The sequence below is a fragment of the Ailuropoda melanoleuca genome, chromosome 15 (genome assembly GCF_002007445.2).
Source record: "Ailuropoda melanoleuca isolate Jingjing chromosome 15, ASM200744v2, whole genome shotgun sequence".
In the NCBI taxonomy this organism is placed as follows: Eukaryota; Metazoa; Chordata; class Mammalia; order Carnivora; family Ursidae; genus Ailuropoda; species Ailuropoda melanoleuca.
Genome location: NC_048232.1, coordinates 83,724,096 through 83,746,464, shown reverse-complemented (window position 1 = coordinate 83,746,464; position 22,369 = coordinate 83,724,096). Strand labels below are relative to the sequence as shown.

The 22,369-nt window shown below is 41.6% G+C and overlaps 1 protein-coding gene and 1 non-coding gene across 2 annotated transcripts in view; both read right to left on the bottom strand.

The window, feature by feature from the left end:
* Positions 1-22,369, bottom strand: part of EP300 (E1A binding protein p300) — a 79,316-nt gene that overhangs the window by 2,837 nt on the left and 54,110 nt on the right. Inside the window, 18 exon segments of the mRNA XM_002927026.4 lie at positions 1-494; positions 742-1,023; positions 2,870-3,031; positions 4,031-4,195; positions 4,967-5,132; positions 5,830-5,943; positions 6,547-6,693; positions 6,800-6,950; positions 8,004-8,071; positions 9,865-9,942; positions 11,071-11,127; positions 13,174-13,254; positions 15,247-15,335; positions 16,163-16,402; positions 17,709-17,827; positions 19,757-19,901; positions 20,107-20,286; positions 21,555-21,992. Coding sequence (XP_002927072.2) covers positions 1-494; positions 742-1,023; positions 2,870-3,031; positions 4,031-4,195; positions 4,967-5,132; positions 5,830-5,943; positions 6,547-6,693; positions 6,800-6,950; positions 8,004-8,071; positions 9,865-9,942; positions 11,071-11,127; positions 13,174-13,254; positions 15,247-15,335; positions 16,163-16,402; positions 17,709-17,827; positions 19,757-19,901; positions 20,107-20,286; positions 21,555-21,992 — 3,176 coding nt within the window.
* On the bottom strand, positions 7,123-7,224 carry LOC117796565. Its single transcript, XR_004621116.1, has one exon. It is a non-coding gene; the product is annotated as a U6 spliceosomal RNA (small nuclear RNA).

The following is a 22,369-nucleotide window of genomic DNA, read 5'->3' as shown; positions in this document are numbered from 1 at the left end:
GGAGTGGGGGAGGGCAGGCCTTGCTGCTGCCCCACCACACCGGTCCGCTGCATGCTGGCCATCCTCCTGCGGAGCATCTGGGCCTGCTGGAGCCGGTGCTGCAGCTGCTGCTGCCGGAGTTTCTGCTTGATGTTGAGGCAGAAGGGCACCGGGCACTTGTTCTCCTGGCAGTGCTTGGCGTGGTAGCAGCAGAGGGCGATGAGCTGCTTGCAGATGGGGCAGCCGCCGTTGGTTTTCCGCTTGCAGCCCTTGGTGTGCTGCACCACCCGCTTCATCTTCTGGCAGGATGGCAGCGAGCAGTTGGCGTTGCGGCACTGGCAGGCGTGCACCAGGGACTGGATGCAGCGCTGGATGCTCAGGCGCCGCGAGTCCCCCGGGCTCTGGGTGGCTGCGGCCTGCTGGCTGTTGCTCTCATCATCTAAGCCCAGACCTAGTTTCTCCATTTTGTGGTCATGGTTTTTAGTGTTATAGCAGGTGATACACAGATCATAATCCTGGGGGGAAAACAGGTGTGGTCAACTCTCCAAGATTTCGGCCAAAAACATCTGATGTATTTTGCTAGGGCCCCGAAGCCCCCCCTTTAGAGACAGACTTTGCCGCTCTACCATGACAACGGACCGGCCGCTGCTGCTCCCACTCTGCCTCAGCACAGGCCTATGTAACATCTGTTCCGACGGCCTCTCGGGAACCTGGACCCCCCCTCCCCCGCCACGTCCTCTGCTCCCCACCCCCGGGGCCTACCTCGCAGACAGTGCAGTGCCAGCGCGTCTCCACGTGGTGCTTGCACTCATTGCAGGTGTAGACAAAGCGGTCCTGGCTCTGGGTGTGCAGCTCCACCAGCATGCACATGGTGGACCACTGGGCTCTTCGGAGTGAGGAGAACTCCAGGTGCTTGTCCCTTGCAAGGGTAAGGAAGGCATCCCGCCCATCCATCAGATCGCAGGGGATGAGGGGGTCGGGATCGACGATGGGAGGCAGGGAGTTGGCGGCAGGGCCAGCGATGAGACGGATCACAAAGAAGACCTACGAAAGAGACCATCTCAATCGGACTCTGCAGCATGAGCGTCGCACGGCGCTGGGCCGACAGCAGCAACCAGGTGAGTCAAGCTGGATGCTTGCGAGGCTGCGACACAAACCTCCGGTCTCTTCTCTGAGCAGAACTGCGATGGGCCTAGAATCGGCATCTTACTCTCTTATTTAATAATGCCTTTAAAATAAAAAGGGTCTGGGGACAATACGGTACACATACAGTGGACACTTCACCCCAAAGTGGCCCACTCTAAGATCCAATCCACGGCTGACCCCGAATCTAATCACAAGGAAACAAGTCAGACAAATCCAAATTGAGGGACATTCTACAAAACGATTTTGGGCCTTGACCTTCAATAAACTGCTCATGTTATGAATGAAAAGAAAGAAAGCCAGGAACCGAGAAATGGCAACTCAACCTGACATGTAATTTTTTTTTTAAATCTATTTTTTTTAAAAAAGATTTTTTATTTATTTATTTGACAGAGACAGCCAGTGAGAGAGGGAACACAAGCAGGGGGAGTGGGAGAGGAAGAAGCAGGCTCATAGCAAAGAGCCTGACGTGGGGCTCGATCCCATAACGCTGGGATCACGCCCTGAGCCGAAGGCAGACGCTTAACCGCTGTGCCACCCAGGCGCCCCAGAAACAAGAAAATTTTTGTTCATTAAAGTCTGAAAAGACACAACCACCCTTAACTCCCACAACCATTAATGTAAAGGCTGCAACAGGAAGCTGGTATTGCGTATCTATTTTACACTACATTAATTAGTATGTAACTATAAACTCTTACTAAACTAAAAAATACAAAGGTACCTTCAAGAGATGAGGAACCTGTGAGCAACTGCTGTACTGCCCACTATATTCTACCAGTTTCTCTGAGACTGAAAATCTGTGCAAACTGGCAGCAACACTTGTAATATACTTGGGCAGCAATATTTGCATGAAACAAGATTAAGACATTTCTAGAAAAAGAACGTAAGGCAAGAGAGCACACTGACTAGAGATACCTCTTGAACAGATGTCAAAAGTTAAAAGCATCAAGGGAGGACTGTGACATGTGTTTGACCTTATAATCATTAGGTTTAAGATTACGGCTTTGTCAAAAGAGCATTTTGAAAACGTGATGCACAGGGAAGCACTGAATCTAACAAGTGGGGACTGCCTCTAACAACTCCTTCGAATAGAGGCAAATAAAACCATCTGGTGACTCCCTTGGAAATCTTTACTAGGGCCAACCCTCCAGTCACAATCCTCATGACTGTTTCCACTGTATGTTACCCTCCAGCTAAGACAATACTCAAATTTAAGCTAAAGTGACATTAGATTCTAATTCCCAACAGGTATCCACAACTTACATCTTCAGACTAAACAGAGTCAAAAGACTAGATCCACAACTTAAGCCAAGCCTATTATAATATACTCTAGGGACCTTTCCCAACTACTTTGTTATGCCAGAATCTTGTGACAGTAAATATTGCTCGAATAGCTAATAATTATTAATAAATATTAACTGTTGATAATATCAAAATGAGGCACCCACCAGAACTCCGAAACCTTGAGGATTACAAACAGGGTTGGACAAACTACACTTATACTTTTAACGCATGACACACAATACAACACTACTGAGATTTATAAATAGCTACAAATCAAAGAAATCTTATCACTTCCTGTTCTTACCTCCCACTCCAGCTATCCTCTTTTCTTTCTTCTTCTTACCCCTCGAATGACTTCTTCTTTCTGAATTTCACATGGCCCAGTACTCACATCTTCAATGCCGACCATGGCGGGCGGTGTTTCAGACCCTCCCTGCTCTCCCCACAAGCGGCTATATCTCACCTCCTTGTGCTTCTCCATCGTGGCGTACAGCTTCTGGGAGAGGTCGTTGGAGACATTGGGCATGCCGGGCTTCTTCTTGTTGCCCCTACTCAGGCTGCTCTTGTTTTTGCTGGTTTTCTTATTATTTTTCTTTTTAGCATTTTTGCTGTCTCCCTTCGTCACCTGCAGGTTAGCAGAGGCAACAAGAAAGTGATCTGAATACTACTAATGGTAAAAGGGTCCTCCCTTTCTTTGAAACTAGAGATTCTCATCTTTTGCTTCTACCAACGCCTCTTTTCACAGACCCTCTTTTTTAAGCTGTTATTTACAGTAGGCTAATATCTACTAAGGTTTTTGCGCTAATTTTCTTCCAGTGACGAATCCCTACACTAAGACCCTTCGATAAGACAAGGGCAGCCTTAAATTTTTGACTAAAAGAGCCCCATAGTTTGGACACCATTCAGATCAATCCATCTTATTCCAGATTTGAGGACAGGGAATAAGGAGTGGAAGGGTGGGATACCAAACACTCTAGGATTTTATGGGTCTACCGTAAAAAAAAACAAAACCAAACCCACAACAACTTGAAAAGACAATGAATTCAAACTATAAGGTTGTGAGGAGTTTAACAGGCTACTAAAAAGTGACTTTAGTTAGGAAGGACTCAAAGGAGTCCATGGTGGTAGCGATGCTATGGGGAGATAACTGACCAGGAAAAGCTCCTCAGATAATCCCCCTCCAAAGCCAGATTCTGTATGGAGGACTGGCAAACTCTGGCCCAGGTCTGTTTTTGTATGGCTTAGAATGCTTTGTACATTTATAAAGTAGTGTTTAAAAAAAAAAAAAACAAAACACCCAAATATTCAATCTGGATCTTTATGGAATGCACTCTTGCCAGCCCCCTGCTCCATATAGCTAATTTTCTCTCAGTTTTTCAGGGTTTCCTTCCTTTTCCATTTCCAGAAATCCAAGGTTCCAGTTAAAAAGGGGGGCTGATGCTAAAAAGGTTGAAAACCATTGAAACAGAACATTAGTAACTTCTCCAAGCCAATTATTTCTTGACCAATTTAAAGAGCTCTTTCACACCTGAGAGCTTCAAGACCAAGTCAAAAGTCAAAGCCCGCTTGTGGATTACACGCGAGATCAAGGCAGAAACTGGAAAGGAAAATGCAAAGCCCTTACATCTGTGCTCTCGTTGCTGGTGTTCTCCTCTCGCTTTCGCTCTTCCTCCTCCTGTTCCAGTTCCTTAATGCTCTCTTCCAGAACATTGGGCCAGAAATCGCCCTCAAAGTAAGGCAGCTCCTTTGCGCTTGTTAGTCGATCTTCAGTCGCTTGTTTAAAAATATCCTGTGAGAACACCCCGGAACAAACAGGTATTTGTTTTTTTTTTCTCTTTTCTTTTTTTTAAAGAAGTATTTATCATTCAGAAGCTGTCACAGGTAGCAGACACAAGAAACACAAGGGATTAAACGTCTTCTGAAAGAAAGGCAGCAGAGACTTTACTGGTGGCCCAGGGAGACATTTAGTCCTAAACAGTGAGAACTCAAGGTCTAAAGTCAGGAGTTTGGGTTCTGTCTTTCCTCTGCTTGTGAGGACAGGGAGGGTACCTGCCTTTATAAAGCCAAGTGGGACTTTGTCCTGCTAGGACTGATGGCGCAGGCGGAGGCACCATCAATCACGCCATGGCCTATACTACTGCCGATAACACAGTGCAGTGCAATGTGAGGAATGCCTGCCTTGTACCCATCACCCATCCCGACTGAGAAATATGTTCAAAACAACCCAAACCACAAATCCTGGAAACTGCATGGCTACAGGCTGCTCTGCTCTGCTGCCTGGGAAAACATCCAGTTCTTGCTTTTCTCCCCAGGAGTAAAAACAGATAAGAAACTTATCTGTTCAAGTTCTTATCATGAGATGCCCTCTAATCATGAATGGCTATTAAGAATACGTTTTTCATCACATCTTTAAAACAGAGATTTGTTGATCTAAGACTCTTTTAAAACTGAGTTTTTCTTGCTTTGAAAAAGAAAGAACAAACAGAAGATTTTTGTTAAGATAGTCAAAAGGCAGAATACAGAGCAACAGGACCAGTCATCGCCCCCCACTCCTCCTGACCTTGTAGTCATGGACGATTCGCTCAGACACGGCCTTGTCAAGCATCTTTTTGTACCACTCCTGCAGTCGCTTGGGCTTGGGTATCTTCTGGTCAGGAGGATGGCAATGGAAGATATAGTCATCTCCCTCACTTGGGGGACAAGCCCAAATATGCCCTGTTGTGTACCTAACAACAGAGAGAGACAAGAGAAAAGTTTACCGTCCATTCCAGAAAGATGCTACAAGGTGAAGTCAGTATAGAAACCAATGATTTTTTTTCTAAGACAAAACTAAGTGTAGAATCCAGCATCCGGCCAGAAGAACCAGGCCTAACCCACAGCCCGTATAATGGGTCTCACCCTGGATTCCCAAATCCCGAATTTGCATTTGAAGAAACAAAACAAACAAAAGCTACAATGCAATGGAATGTGGGGGTCCATTCCAACAAGAGAGCTAAACAGAATGCAAAATGTTAAAGAGGAAGAACGTGCAAAGTGAGGTGGTGAATATTCTCAAGCACATGTTTGCCCTGAAGGTAAGGATCAGACTCATCTGTGTACCTCCAGACCTTTGTTTTTGGTTCTGAAACCCAGGTATGAAAGGATCAGCTGCCGTTTCAGGTTTTGGCCCTAAATGAGTAACAACCTTCCAATCAAGCTGTACCTAACAGCTTAACAGAACAAAATAAAACTAATTTGGAATGAGTATGACTAGGGTCAAAATATCCATTTCTGTCTGACTGGCAACACTGAGAAAAGGGAGCAAAAAGTCACGCATCTCTGTTTTAAGCTACATCTCACCACAATACCACGGTGGTGATTAGTTTAAAACCTAATTAGTTCATGCTAATTGTTTTTAAAGATAGCATTTATCAATATGCTTACCCTAATTTCTTGACGTATTCTAAATATCCAATTAGAATTTCATGATAGACTGCAGTCCTCAAGCATTTAGGACGGAAGAAATGAACACTGTCAAGGTATGATATGTAAACTCTCCTGTATCAAGTGGGGAGAAAGAAACCAAGTCAAGTCACATAGAGTTCTTACTGATGAGCTAAAAACACAATCTCTCTCTCCTGTGCTTTTTTCACCTCATTTATAATGCACACCACACAATCACAGTTAGATAAATGACAAGACTGTGCACCCTTTAGGGGAGTTTCATGAGCCTATGGCTCTATTATAGTCTCAGTACCCTGTAGTGCTTGAAGCATAGTATTGAGTATAAATTTATGGACCCAAATGTATTCTGGCAACATTTTTAGTCTGGCCTTTATACTATTTTTGAAGCAAATTCTAAATCATATCCTAACTTTATTTGTGTGACATTCTTTCACATACTTCCCAGGCAAGGTACTTAACACAATCTAGATTTAAGCCCATTTTCTGAAAAACAGTCTGCTTCCCACTGCAATTTCAGGCTGCTGTTCATATTCCCTTCCTTATTACTATGACCGCAGAACAGCAGTGTTGAGTAGTGAGAATTTGCATTTCCATTTCCAAACCAAGCACGTCAAATAGTTCCTTGTCCATGATGCTTTTTGCCTATTAAACTTCAAATTCCCCCTCAAACAGGAAGGCAGCTGTGTTAAGTCCTACCTCTGGTTGGGTGGAGGGCAGTCAGAGCCATACTCTTGAACGTGCATGCCAAAGAAACACAAGTCAACACCGTCTATCTCTTCAAAGGCAAAGAGGGCTTTGGTTCGGTACGGAAAGGATTCTGCCATCTCTCCACTATCTACAAACCTACACGATTCAGATTGGAGAGAAATCACAACATCTCATTCAGATCAGAATCATCAGAAGTAGCTGTATTAAGCACAAGAGAAGAAAAGGGAAAATTACTGGATACCTTGCTTTCATGCCTGGTTTCACTTCCACAGTTTTGTCAGAAGCATGAACTACCCGAACAGTGACTTCTCCGGACTCAGGGTGATTTTGTCGCCTAAGAAAGTCATTTACACGATTCTCTAGAAAGGTGCCAAGCCTGGTAGATGGCAACCCTAGAAATGAAGAAGTGACAAGTTAAGCAGTAACCAAGGTGCAAGTTTATTATTATTAAAAGTCTTAAGCTTCAATATCAAATATCATTTTTGCTTTTTTCATACAAATAGGATAACCTGATTTTGTTAAGAGAAAGCAATGTGGTCAATACTTGAAAACAATCTTTTTAAAAAAAATATGGAATACTTCATGAACTTGTGTGCTGTCCTTGCAGCAGCGCTACGCGAATCTCTGTATCATTCCAATTTTAGTATATGTTCAGTTGAAGCAGACATGGTAGCCAATTTGAAGTGTCTTCCACCCAACTTCTTTTTAAAAAATATTTATTTTATTTATTAGAAAGCATGACGGGGGGTGGGGAGAGGGCAAAGCAGACTCCCCGCTGAGCAGGGAGCCCTATGCCAGACTTGATCCCAGGACCTGGGATCACGACCTGAGCGGAAGGCAGCCGCTTGACCAACTGAGCCACCTAGGCACCCCTCCCCCCAACTTTTTATTTGGAAAATTTTCCAATTTCAGAAGTTAAAAAATGGAACATCACATGCACTTTGCCTCAACTGCAGTAATATTTAAAAATGACAATGGTTGGGCATTACGAGAAACCTTACAGGAAAAAAAGCAATCTGTAGGTCAGTAAAAAACTGCAAAGGCATCTACAAAATTAAACCAAATACCAAATAATGTGATAATATCAACTGTATAATTTTTAACTACCACTCCCCCAAACGAGATAGGACTGAAGGAAGCCCTGACTAATGGTATGGACCAAATCGAGGTCATCACTTATGGAACGGGAATTCTGGACAGTATTTCTACAGGTGGCCCCCATTAGGGATGCCCCAAAATGAAGAAATATAGGAAAAAGAAAAACATGTATCAAATCCTGATCCTTTAAATAATCTCTACACCCAATGTGGGGCTCGAATTCACAACCCAGATATCAAGAGTCACATACTCTTCAGGCTGAGCCAGCCAGGCGACCCTGGGATGGTTTATTTTAACTATGCTTCAGTGAAGTATTGCCAGGATTTACTTGTAAGAATAAAACTTACTTTTAGCAGAAAACTTATTTTCTTTCCTGGTTCGTGCAGATTTCTTTAAGCAGCCATCACAAACAAATCTGAAATGTAAACCAAGACTTTGCTTACACAGCTTAGAGACATTTAAAGTTAACATATACTAGTAACAAAATCTACCATCTGTATGTACCAAGTTAAAATTCAAAAGACAACCTGGGAGAAATAAATCTAAAGATACAACAACGACTTAAAATAAGCAATATACAAAGAGCGTTTAGTAATCATTAAGAAAAAAATAAAATAAAAATAAAAAAGCCTAATTGAAAAACAGGCCAAAAACCATGAGGAAGCATGAAGGGCATCTAAACTGGTGGACATGTGAAAAGATGATGGATTATAGATTAAAACAGGAATTTCAGTTTTTGGCCAAAGTCTATATTCCTACTGGTAGGAATGTAAATCAGTATGCTTTGAGTAGTACCAATAGATGTGCATGTGTAAGTAGAATTTCTTACAAAAACTTGAGACCACATTAAGTGTTCCTTAACCAAGTGACTGATCTTAAGTTGCAAGAATCCCTGCAAGTCTCATTTTCTTACCCAACTCTTTAATTAAGGAGAGCACTAAAAAGGCATATCTGAAGACAAGTCATATATACATTAAGTGACTGTGATTTTTCCCTGCATGTTATTTTCTAGAAATATGTCAATTAGCTACCTCTTTCCTGTGACCCCCAAACCAGCATCAACGCTCAACCAAAGTGAAGAGAGGACAGTGTAGCGATCCCATCTTTTTCTCAAGTTTGTATTTATTTATTAAGTAATCTCTACCCGCAATGTGGGGCTCCAACTCATGACCCTGAGATCAAGCATCACATGCTCTTCCAACTGGTCAGCCAGGCACCCTGAGATGCCATCTTAATCAATCACTTCACGCACAGACACCCCCAACCTTGCAACAGAGCTGGGATCAACTCCATTCCTGGAGAGTGAAAGGAGACCTAAAGTAGTAGACAAGTGTCGCAATGGACAAAAATCCACTTACTGTTGTCTTTGATAATGTGCAGCTTAAGTAAATACGTGGAGAATATTCAGAAACAGAACATGAGGCCGAAGAACAGCTTGTTTACTGAAGTCTGTTTGTAGTCATTCTATGAAACTCTTTCATTGGACGATAGCCATGTAATTAACTTACTGTCCCATCCCCCAAAACATCAAATCCTAACCCTTCCACCATCTAGTAAACCATTCACAGCATGACATGTTCTCAGAGGTAAGAACATAACTGCCCCATGGACACCCTCCATATCTTCTAATTTTCCTACTGTAGTCAGTGTAATAGCACTCAAAATCTGGCAAGTTTAATTTCTTCTAACAACTCTTTGCTAGTTTCCAGGTGTTAGAGATTTCTTATCTCTACTGATAAACCTTTCAAAAATACTTACTTTTGATGTATAATGATTACAAAAGAATTTTAAAAACCAGCAGAATAAAATATTTGTTGGATTAAAACAAGGCATGCGAATTAAGAGAAAGCCCTATATTTTTGGATTCTAGCTTAATATTTTAAAAGTGAATTTTAGAATTTTTTTTTAAAGATTCTATTTATTTGACAGAGAGAGAGAGAGAAAGAGAGAAACCCAAGTGCAAACAAGCAGGGGGAGTGGCAAAGGGAGAAGGAGCAGACACCGATCAACAGGGAGCCTGAGACAGACCCCGGGATCATGACCTGAGCCGAAAACAGATGCTTAATAGACTGAGCCACCCAGGTGCCCCTAAAAGTGAATTTTAATTATCTCTTCCCAATCCAAAACTATTTTTAGAGACAGTCATTGCAAAGACAAAAACTGGCTAAAATTCACAAAGAAAAAATCTAGAAAATACTCATGTCTCACCCAGATGGCCAGATAATTTCATGATGAAGAACACAGATCTGATGCATCTTTCTTCCGCACTCTGTACATTCAACAAATCTGGAATGAAAGATTGAAAAGTCAAGATTAAAACCAAAACTTTAACCAAATTGAAACTTTCCAACATTTCCCCTGATTCCTGACAATTTAAGATAGTCAAGATCACTCCAAAAAATTTTTAAAAAGCTCTTCAGTGTTACAGGCAGAGCAAAATTCAAAAGCAATTAAGTCATCGAGTGTGACAGTTTTATTTTTATTTATTTGAGAGAGAGGGAGAGTGAGAGAGAGCACATGATACAGAACTCAAGCAGACTCTTTGCTGAATGTGGAGCATGACCCCAAGATAAGGCCCTGAGCTGAAACCAAGAGTCGGACACTTAACCAACTGTGCCACCCAAGCACACCAGAAATTTTATTTAAAAGATTTTACTTCTAAGTAATCTCTATACACAATATGGAGCTCAAATTTACAATCCTGAGATCAAGAGTTATGTGCTGTACCTACTGAGCCAGCCAGGTGCCCCTGAGTGTGACAATTTTAAATGTGATTGTGGGCAGGCAGTAAAAACTGAAAGATTACTACTGCTTAAACTTCCAAAGAAGTCTGATGCCTTTCGGGACGGGAGGCCTGGGTGGCTCAGGTCATGATCCCACGGTCCTGGGATCGAGCCCCACACCAGGATCCTTGCTCAGCAGGGAGCCTGCTTCTCCCTCAGCCTTCCATTCTCCCCTGCTTGTGCTCTCTCTCTGACAAAGAAAATGAAAAAGAAAAAAGAAAAAGAAAAAAGAAAGAAGAAGAAAAAAGGAAGAAGAAGAAGAAGAAGAAGAAAGAAGAAGAAATAATAATAATAATAATTCTGACGCAATCCTACTCATTCTAGGAGTGCCAGAGTACTAGCATGGTTCAGTACTCTCTGAGTGGCCTCACTACAAAGTAGGGGAGTATGAAGATGTTTGAAAATGCACAGGACAAGAGGGATGGAACACATGACAACGAGCAGAGGTAGGCTGGGGCTTCACTGGAATGTAAATGAGTATTAACTGTAGTGCAGACCTCCAGATGTCTACCACGCAGGTTGCACGCGTGTTGTGTAGATTTATCCTCAGGCTGCACTTGCTATGCAAACAAACAGAATGAAAGGAAGAGAGAATATCAAAGTATACGGACTATTCAAGGGAACTACTTACAATTCAGGATCCAGTGTGTCATTTTTTCTCTTGGAAAACTGTTCTTTATTTATCGTACTAAGGAGAAAAGAGGGACACAATGAGAAAAAGCAATATGGAAAGATGAACAATCTGACTACTATTCTAACCACAGGAACGAATCTTGTGAAAGTGGATTATTTAAATCTTCCAAGATACTGAGGATACACTAAACAGCTATATTCTAGGCTCCCACAAAATGTACATTTACACAAAGGAATGCCTACGTTTTTGGAAAGGACTTTATAATAAATCTATTTCCCCTTAGGGGAAATGGAGAACCCAGGAACTTAACAACTGGAAACATGAGTTTGTTCTTGTTCTCTTTTTTAAATCTTGTCTACAACTCTTAGGTATTTATACCTTTTTTCTTTTTTAAAGATTTTATTTTTAAGTAATCTCTACACCGAATGTGGGGCTTGAACTCACCACCCCAAGGGTCAGGAGTCCCAGTGCTCTCCTGACTGAGACAGCCAGGTGCCCCCAGTATTTATACCTTTAAATAGTTTAATGTTCCTAGACTGAGCTATGAAAGTATATATGGAAAGAACTAAACCCCTATTTAATATTCATTTCTTAGGACAGTCTAGTCAAACAACATCTTATATTAATAAAAAAAGGTGAATATTAAAAATACGTATTTCAGGTTACTTATCATTACCCAGAACAGTAATTTTAAAGAGTAAAAATTCTTTATTTTATAATATTCATTTTAAAACTTTCACAGGGCCTCCTATCCCCGAATCTAGCACACCACATTGCTCATAGCCTCACAAATACAGAAGTTAACATCTTAACCTTCTCTACCTAGAATAAACTTCAGGAAGCCCAACTTTGACTACTGTGAGTCCTCCTCACAAAAATGAGGACATCTCCATATTTAAACTCTTTCCTACTAGGTATAGCCTAGAGATTACTCTCTAAATGGCCGAAGTCCTTGCTTCTCAAAGTGTGTTCTGAAGACCAGCACAACAGAAGGACCTGGGAGCTTGTCAGTAATGCAGACTCTGAGGCCCACTACAGACCTATAGAATTGGATTGGGGTTTCTATTCTCTTCAGTCTAAGAGATTTGCTGTCCTAAGGTTTAGATCTTGTGGGAAAGCCACTCAACCTTACCAATGGTAAGGCTGCCTTCCTTTCAGGGCTAGTCAGCCTGATTTATTTAGCCAAGGGTCAGAAAATCTCCTTAAGGGTCAAGGGACCCCAGCATCTACTCCCCAGACTAGCACCCAACTCTACTATATTGTAGTTCAATGGTGACTGAAGGAAAAGTGCAACTTCAAGACTTAATTCAGAAAAATTAACCAGTTTTTCCTCGGAAGCCCTGTTTTTTACTAGTAGTGTAACAATCCCACACTTTCTGGAATGTTCTGAACTACTTCTGTTTATTAACTGAAGAATATTAAAAGCACACCAAATCGTTCTTTCTTCCTTAAACAGTTCACACTTGAACCACAGTGTCTAACTACATCTTGGCAATCAGAAGAGCTAGTAGCCAATTTAGGGCTATGTCTCAAAATATGTCCTGGCATTCATCATACACGGTAAGAGCTTGTGAGACTGCAAAAGCCCAACCAAGTCTCTTTCTTCTAGGCCACTCTAATAGGTGTCTAAACCCCTAATGTGAAATGAATGATTCTCAACAATTATAGTGATTTCAGTACTGATAACCTACATGGGAAGGCTGTAAGGAAGTTATTTGTTCAATTTCCCTCCAACTTAGAACACTTAATAACGAAGTTCCCTTGTACTACAGCCTTTCAATTTTTGGGAGAGCAGCTGTTTCCTTATAGAATAAATACCTAAAATGACTATCCGATCCAGTATTGATAAAACTTTCTGCTATGACAGAAATATTCTCTATCTGTGCTGACCAACATGGCAGCCACTACCCACAGATGTCTACTAAGCATTTGAAGTGTGAATTTGAAATTTTATTTCCTTTAACTGATTTGTATTTAAACAGCCAACTGTGGCTAATGGCTACTAACCTGGCAGTGTAACCCAAGACCACTTAGAAGCTTAAGGCTAACCACCTGACAACAAACCAAGATAGAACTTTCCAAAATAATGCAGTTACTTACGTTTGAGGCTGGGAAGGGTCATCCCCCAAAGAAACGCTCTCCCCTTGGATTTCATTGAAACACTTCTCACAGAAATGATACCTGTCGGCAAGAAGGCCATACTGGGGTGAACTGTTCCGTTCACACAACACAGCCCAAGCCAAGCAACGAAGCCACCAATCACAGCAGGCCAAGGAGGGGGACGGGAGCAGAGAGCAGGTCATCAACGGCGACAAGGACATTCAATGATGCAGATTTATGGGCCCCACAGTTTGGGTTTTTGTTTTTGTTTTTTTGTTTTTGTTTTTTTGTTTTTTTGCAATCAAAGCCAAGTGCAGACAACGACAAGCATGAGGGAGAAAAAAAAAACACAAAACAAACGAAGAAATGAGGGATTGCAGGACAACAAAAAACATAAAAGCAAGACAAGACAACACAAAGCAGAAAGCCAAGGCAAAGCACAGATTAGCATTAAATATCTCAAATGGGATCACAAGTAGCAAATGATTACAGCAAATAAAACAAAAAAGTTTCACTTACACAGACCTACATTCTTTCAATCTAGTAATTAATGCTACTTGATGCAAATAATCAAAAGGAGGAAGGATAAATATACTGGAGAGAGAAGAATTGCTACTCTATTACTGAAACATAGCAATCACACACTTCTCCCCATTTCCAACGACAAAGTAAATAACAAATAAAAATCCACTAAGGATATGGAGAACCAGGAAGCAATCACCTAAAAACAACCCTGGATTGAAAAAAAACGTGTAAGATTTCTTTTTGATCCCAAGGAAGCCATATTAAGTTAAAAAAAATTTTTTTTTCAATGAAAAAATCTGCACAAGTCCTTAAATATGGATTGCAGCCATCAACTGACATAGCTTAAAAGGCAAAAGAAAGGCAGTGATGCATGCCGGCACATTACTATGTGTTCCTTAGGTACAAAGATTACAAACACTGCACATGATGTTAAAAATCCAAAAATGGTATAAATGTCAAGACTGCAGCATGAGAAAAGTTTCAAGCGAGTTGTCACTTTTTTTTTTAAATGTTAAGTGCTTTTAAGAACTTGATTCACCTTTCCTAGGTATTAACAGTGAAAAACTGTGGATTCTAATGATCACAACAAAGCATTAGGAGAGTGCACCTAACTTTTTGTAAACAAAACAAAAAGTTTAAGTGACTTTTGCAAAGCTAGAAATGCAACTGTAGCAACACAAGTTCAGCGAGAACCACCACTATGGGCTTGGTTTTATTAAAGAATATTAGCTGCCCAGCCATTGTGATGACTGGGCACACCCTACACAAGTTACACTGTAGGCTGATGACTGAAAATAGGAGACAGATCATGCTTAAGACAGATTAATGAATCCCATCTGTGTGATTACAGCCATTGTTTGGCCAGGAGAAAATAAGGCAGAGGTCCTTAATTTATTAGAACTCTACCATCCACTGTCATATCCAAAATTTTTAAGTAACAGTCTAGTGCAGACCTATTTTTGGGAGATGCTCCTTTTTATGTGCTTAACAGAGGCAAAGCAACAAACTCTGAAATCCTCTGTTTTCATATGCCCTGAGAAGAACAACTTAGTGACAGGCTACACACAAAAAGGAAACATTTCCCAAAAGATATAGCTGGCTAACAAACTTTTGGCTGTAAGTTTTTTGGACAGTTTTCGGGAAGGAGATAGATAGCAGCAATTTCATGGACAAGGCTAATTCCTTTAAAAATTTTCTCAGTTTGCCTCAGGCTGTGGTGGGCTGTGAAAAGACAGGGCAAAGAGAAGAGGGGGCTGGGATGTAATCCCATCTATGGCACTGAACTCACAAAGTTGCTCAACTTCTCAAGGATGCAGGCTCCTGCCTTATAAAAATACGGGGCCAGACAACTGACACAAGGCTACTTTCTGCTAAAAAACTGTACTGATTCTGCAAACGAAGGCAGAATGGTAAGACTAGAACTTGTGCTGTACAGTTGTTTTCAAGCAAGGTACACATGAACCATGAATGTATGTGTGCTGGTCCATCCGCATGCAGTCCCTGGACACACGGATACGCGGACCATGGTCCACACACGGTCGGGCTTACCTGTTCTGGTAACTGTAGTAAGTGGCATCACGAGGGATTGTGCATAACTGTTTGCCATAGCAACAGAGTGTCTGTGGAGAGAACTCCAACTGCAACAGAAACCATTTGTTAAAATAGTACACAGGCCTGAAAGACAAGCTAGAATATTCATAATGGCAGATCAGAAACAAGTCAGTGAACTCTTAGGTTCTCATTTACATAATGGGCTAATTCAGCTTCCAAGAGCATACACAGAACTAAAACCATTCTAGTACACTGTAGCAGTCCCACTTATCCCAGGCAAAGACCACATTAGTGGACGCCTAAGATCGTGGATAGTACCAGACCCTATGTATAATATTACATCCTTTCCTATACATATATACCTATAATAAAATTAACTTATAAATCAGGCACAGTTAAGAGATTAATGAATAATAAAATAGAACAATAATATACTATAAACAAAGTTACATAACCGTGGCCTCTCTCAAAGTATCTTACTGTACTGTACCCACCCTTCTTGTGATGCTATGACACCTAGGTGATGAGATGAAGTCAATTCAGTGATGTAGGTATTCCGATGTAGCATAAAGGCTGCTACTGCCCTCTTGCTAGTATGTCAGAATTAGATCATGTTTCTGGACCGTGGGGGAAGGAAACCCACAGATAAGGAGGGACTACTGTACTCTATTAGCTCACCACTCCGAGGTAAGCTTAGCAGTCATGTCCTTTAACCACTTAGCAAAAAACTCAATAGGACAAGATGAGCTCCATGTGAACTGGTATGCACAGGAAAACCAGCACATGCCAGGCACTGTGCACCCACAGGTGAAAAAGATCCAAAGTCCTACTCCAGATGAGTTTATAATCTGATGATTCAGGATTCTATTTAGTCAAATTTTCAGTAATTCTTATCCATGCTAAAATTTCTTACCTTTCTGCCACAACAATATCCGAGGCTTTGCATTACTGGGTCAATTTCTTGTTCAAAGACTTCAGACAGCTTGGAGCAGTATTTGTATACCCGAGATGTTTTCCGATTATACAACCAGGCATTGTTGAACATAAGCCAAATGTCATCCACATACTGCCAGGGCTCCTGATACTGTCCAGTGTCTAACTTCCTCTTGATGGTAGAAAGGTCCATGGGGCTCTTCACAATATCAAAATAATCCTAGAAGGATAAGGGACACCGAGGAACATTACCTCAAAGTCTCAGTATGTTTTAAGGTGGATGGTGTGTCTTCCTATTATCATCATGAGTTTTCCAGAAAAGTTGAGTCTTTGACCTGACTGGATGTCCAAGAAATTGACTGACGCCCATCACTTGTTTTAAAAGATTAGAGAAAGAGAGAACACATGAGCCAGTTTGTCAACTGGGGAGGGGCAGAGGGAGAGAGAATCCTCAAGCAGATTCCCGAGCATGGAGCCCGAACCCGGGGCTGGATCCCAGGACCCTGGGATCATGACCTGAGCTGAAATCTAGAGTCAGCCACTCAACTGACTGAAGTTATTAGTCTACACAGATAACGAAGCAGCTCTGAGAGCAGAAATAACAGAGCTACTATCTAGACTTTCCAGACAGTAGGCCGATGATCTACTGAAACAACTCCAGATACTTTACCACAGTGTATGTGCGATCCATTTAAAGACCAAGAAGTCAAAGAGCTTTAACATTTTGGTACTAAAAAGAGCCTACTGATGAGAAAACTAAGCCCAGTGAACAACAGTGATCTAAGGCCACAGAAAAATACAGGAAAAAAAAAGTTCCTAATGGAGTTTGCCTGCGTAAGCACTCCAGTGCCTTATCCAATACCACTTAGAAGCCTCAAGTGAAGCCTGCCAGCAGCCTGGTGTAGAAAGGCAACTTTAGAAACAGATGAAGCTAATTTGGTCCATCTTTTCTACCAAATAAATAAACCTATGACCCAGTAATCACACTCCTTGGTATATACCCCAAAGAAACATACACCCACACAAAATTTTGTATGTGAATGAATATTCATAGCAGCACTAGGCCCAACAGCCAAAAAGTGTAAACAACGCATGTCTATCAACGCATGAATGGGTAAAGAAAATGTGCTAAAGCCACACACAAGGATACTGCTGGGCTACAAAGAGGAATGAAGTACAGGTTCAGGCTATAATATGGATGAACCTTAAAGGAAGTCAGTCATAAAGAAAATTTACTACTTAATTCCATTTAATGAAATGTCCACAATAAACAAATCCACAGAGATAGAAGCAGACTAGTGGTTGGATGGGGGGAGAAAATGGGAGTGACTGCTATGGACACGGGATTTCTTTTTGGGGGTGATGAAAATGATCCAAAATTGCCTAGTGATAGTTGCACAATCCTGTTAATACACAAAAATCATTGAATTGTACAGTTTAAATGGGTGTCTTGCATAATATGTGAATTATATCTGAATAAAGCTGTTAATAAAAAAAAAAAATCAAAAGTACCACCACATACTTACAGGGATTCCTAGGAGTTGAGGGTCCACAGGTTGACGAAAGGGTAGGGATTCCGGATCCTGTCGGTAAAGTGCCTCCAAAGTTGGCATCAGTGCCTGTCGTAACTCTTCTGGTTTGAAAACTAAAGAGCACATTTGAAATTAGTTATCAATTAAGCAAAAGAAGAAAAAACACTCAAGCTGAAGCTATAAAAATACCTCACAAACCACAAATCTGCCTACATTATCTCCATGAAGTTATCACTTAGGATATACTTCCTATTTCTAATTCCTGGTCCTTATCAGGTAGTGCCTTCAAAACACCATGTCTAGTCAGCTTTAAACACCCTTCATGGATCAGCTAATTTTTCAGTCAGAAATTTAGTTAAGATCGTCTTTGACCAAGTAGAAACAGGAATACCAAGTATTCCTAAAATTTATGAACAGACTTGTCAAACAACATTCCAAAAGATACTGGTGATGGGGAGGGGCTGTCAAATAAGAATAGAAAGAAATCCTCATTCATGGTAACAGTATTAGACCTGGTACTGTCTTCACACTAAAGGAATCCGAACCCCTGAAGGAAGAGTCCCTCATTAAACTTAGCTTGGTGTTTCAGAGCTGAGGACGACATATTTATTACCTTAATGACAAATGTTAGGTTTATGTCTAAAAAAAGAGAGAACTAAATTGTTATTGCCGTAAAAATGGACTGAGTTGATCAAATTTCATCCCAGAGTGTTCTTAATGTTTCCTAAAGGTCAGGAAAGATTTGCTGGTGTGTCCCAAATGGAATTAATTTGGTCCAGTTTTGAGCTTTAAAACACTCTCAGGGGCGCCTGGGTGGCTCAGTTGTTAAGCGTCTGCCTTCGGCTCAGGGTGTGCCCAGAGTCCTGGGATCAAGTCCCATATCAGGCTCCTCCGCTGGGAGCCTGCTTCTTCCTCTCCCACTCCCCCTGCCTGTGTTCCCTCTCTTGCTGGCTGTCTCTCTCTGTCAAATAAATAAATAAAATCTTAAAACAACAACAACAAAAACACTCTCAGCAGAGGCCTTGTTACTACTTCTATTTACAAATTATCTTCAGGAGGGGACATTTGTTAGTACTTAGGTATTTTTCACTTCATGGTGGGGGGTGACCATTAAAAAAAACGAACAAACTGGAGAGGATATTTTGTTTTTCATATCTCGTTGTACTCAAAAGAAACAAAATTCGAACAAACTTGTGAAATTAGCTGTTTTAAAGAGAGATTCCTAATAATAAGATTGGGTTTCTTGAAACTTACATTAAAATAACACCTCAGTTATATAAACCTTAAATATTTTTTAACCCCAACATTTTAAACTGCATTAATGGAACACCTTTATATATACTATGTTTAGGAGCCAGCAGATTCCTCCCTTGAGAGAAGTCCTACCTGTGCCCTAGAAGGCATCACTAGAGCCATGAGAAGGTCTAGTCCTGAAGTAGTTGGTAAATCAATTTTTGTGGGAATTAACTAAAAAGAGTAACACTCTGTATTAAGCAGAGCAGCATTCTCGGCTTGACTCATTAATATTTAAGAGTTAGCTGGGAGCAGAGACTCTGAATCAGCCTGCCTGGGTTCACTTACCAGCTGAGTAAGCTGGGGGAAGCTACTTAACCTTGCTGAGCCTCAGGTTTTCCCTGCCTGTAAAACAGGGATCAATAACTCAGAGTTGTTGTAAAGTTTTTAGATGAGACAATGCAGGTGGCACAGTGCCTGGTGCCCAGGAGGTTAACAACAAACAGTACTATTATCACTGCTATTATTTCCTGCATTTTAGCATGGATATGTAACAATTTTTCTCCTCTGAGAAGTTGTTAACCCCCAACCTTGAAGAAATGACGGGTGTGACTGATCCAATGACTGCAGGTAAAGGAAAAAGTCTTCTCCCACTTTAGTAATAACCCAGAGACCAGGCCAAAAGGGCTCTAAGCTTAATGAAATCACATTAAAATCAATTTCAGAAACCCAAGAAGCCTGATCCCATTCTACTCAAAGTCTTTGGTTTTTTCCCCTGCCTCCAGGAACAGAGGGCCTAAGAGACCTACTCTTCTTCTTTGACTGTCCCGGGGCTGGAGAAGACTGTGTAGCAGAAGTACTTGGCTGGTCTTCCTCCTCTTTTGTTTCAGTTTTTAATTCAGCCCCTCTCTCTTCTGTTTCTGTAGGTTCCATTTTACAGTCTTCTGCTTTAGTCTGGAAGACAAGGTAAACATTTTAGTATTCCAAAGACTTGCCACCAGGAAGCAACAAGATCATTATCTTATTTACTCTGTCCTGTAGACATATCCGAAGATCCCTTCTCATGTGGAAATCAATGAAATAGACTAAATTACCAGAATGCTCAACTGGGTTCCTAGCCTGAGGCCCGAACCAACAGCAGTCCTCGCCCTGCTCTCACCTCTGGAATATCCTCTGGCTGAGCATCTGCTGGTTCTGGTGGATCCACTTCCATCTTTGCCTCCATTTTCACTTCCTGTGACGGCTGCTTCTCAGGAATGGTCTGAGAATTCACTTCTGTGCTACTAGTGGATGGAGGATTTGATACCTGACCTTCAATGCTTACAGCTGGTTGGGAAAGCTGGGCAGAAAGAGAGGAAAACACACAAAAAGTCTGCCAATTATACAACCAGAGTTTAAGCTCCACAAGAGGATGGCATGATTGACCACCCAACTTTAGACTCCTATCATTATATTCATTTCTGGTGCTTTCACATCCTTGGCCTATTTCACTCCCTTGAAATAAACTGTGCTTCAGAACAGGAGACTGAGGACTTGCAAATACCGGCTGGCTGGCTATACATGAGAGAGACAGCAACAGTTTCTGCACTAGCTTCATTCCACGGCAGTGTGTGAGGGCTGGGGTTTCAGAGAGGACTGCCTCAGAGGAGCTCACATTTACAGAGAAATTGAAAGAAAATAAGTACTATCTATTTTGTTTTGTTTTGAACTTTCCAGTGGGAAAAGCTGCAAGTGTACAGAGAAAGCAGAGAGCATCTAATCGACTCCCACACTGAATGACTGTTCTGAATCACCACATTCTAATGGGTAACTAGCAATCTTTCTTCTTCCTTCGTCTTCCAATAAGAAACCTCATGAGTAGTTAGTATTTTCAGCAACTACCCTAATCAAAAGTTTCCTTTCTGCATTCTGCTCTTCCTTGCCTATCAGAGGTAGGATGAACCAGTTGCTGACTTATGGTGTTTTATGAAGTAGCTATGACTCATGGCACTTCTCTGTTTACCAACATGACAGAACTAAAATATAAAGTATCAGTGAACAAGAAGAAAGCTCTGAGCCTTGACACAGAGAATTCTATTAGTAAGGATGCAACTATTAGAGGTGAACTTGGATTTCCGCTATGTATGTAATGAGCCCCTCCCAAGGAAGCTATAGACTATTCCAGGTCCATACTTTTCTCATCTTATGTCATGATTTTCTAACCTTGGCTAGGACCAGAGACATTCACAGATTTATGGTTTTGTTTATTCACTGTCAAATATTACAGCTCAGACTGTCTGAAAAAGATTCTTTAAATAAACAGAAAACTTATGTAGTGTACTAATCATACTACAGATTCTTTCCCCTTGTCACCCTGCTTATATGACTTCAAGTCTCAGAACACAAAACATACCATGGTCAACGTCAGACCTAAACAAAGTCTTTGAGCTCCCTCTATGCTAGGTACTATAATGGGAAGAAAGAACGGAAGGAAAATAAAGTCCCTAACTACAAAGAGATTCTAGTTTAACTGGGGAGACAACACAAATAGAATAGAACCAGCATACAAATAATCTTCACACTACAGTTCAATCTGAAAGGATTCTGCCAAAACCCGTCTCTGCTTACTGGAGTCGCAGGCTGTGGGGGCAGCAGCGGCGCCGTCGGGGTGGGAACAGATGCTGCGGTGCTCTGCTGTGAGAGAGGCTGCTGCGATGGCTGGTCAGCCGAAGGAGCAGCAGGAAGTGAAGGCTGAACTTGAGGAGGAAGCTGCGTTGGTGGTGGTGTGGGTGTCTGCCTTGGAGGTGGATGTAGAGCCTGGGTCTGCGGCCCGGGGGGCATGGCTGGAGGTGTAGGAACAGGGGCTGGAATTGCTGTTGCTGGTGGCTGCTGGGCCCCTATGCTTGGGGGAGTGTGGTGAGGCGTAGGGGTGCGACTAGGTACCGGAGAGGGTGAATTCTGATGCAGAGCTGATTGAGGGAGAGGGGGACAGTGAATGTGGCTCCCTTGCGACCCTGGAGGCATTATAGGAGAGTTCACTGGGCAGGAAGAACTGGACATTTGTGCCTGTTAAATGAGAAACATAACAAGATGGCAATTGAGAACACAATAAAAGTAGTACTTACACAAGCAGACCATACGCAATATGCTTCCATTTCAAACTGTGTCAAAAATCCTGTTCCTGGGGGCTATCTTCAGATAATCCAACCAATGTAGTACTTAAGTAAGCAGACTTCAGAAAAATTCACCAAAAACCACCAACAAAAACAGCCCACAGCAGAGTGGCCTCAGCCATTTCAGGGGCACGGACCAGCTGAGTACACGGTATTTTCTGCCTGGCTATGCTCTCTTCAGCCACACTTCATTCTTCTGCATTATAGTTCTACGATTTCATTTTAACAAGTGTTTGCTACTATAAAAAATGGTTACAACTATCAATTTAA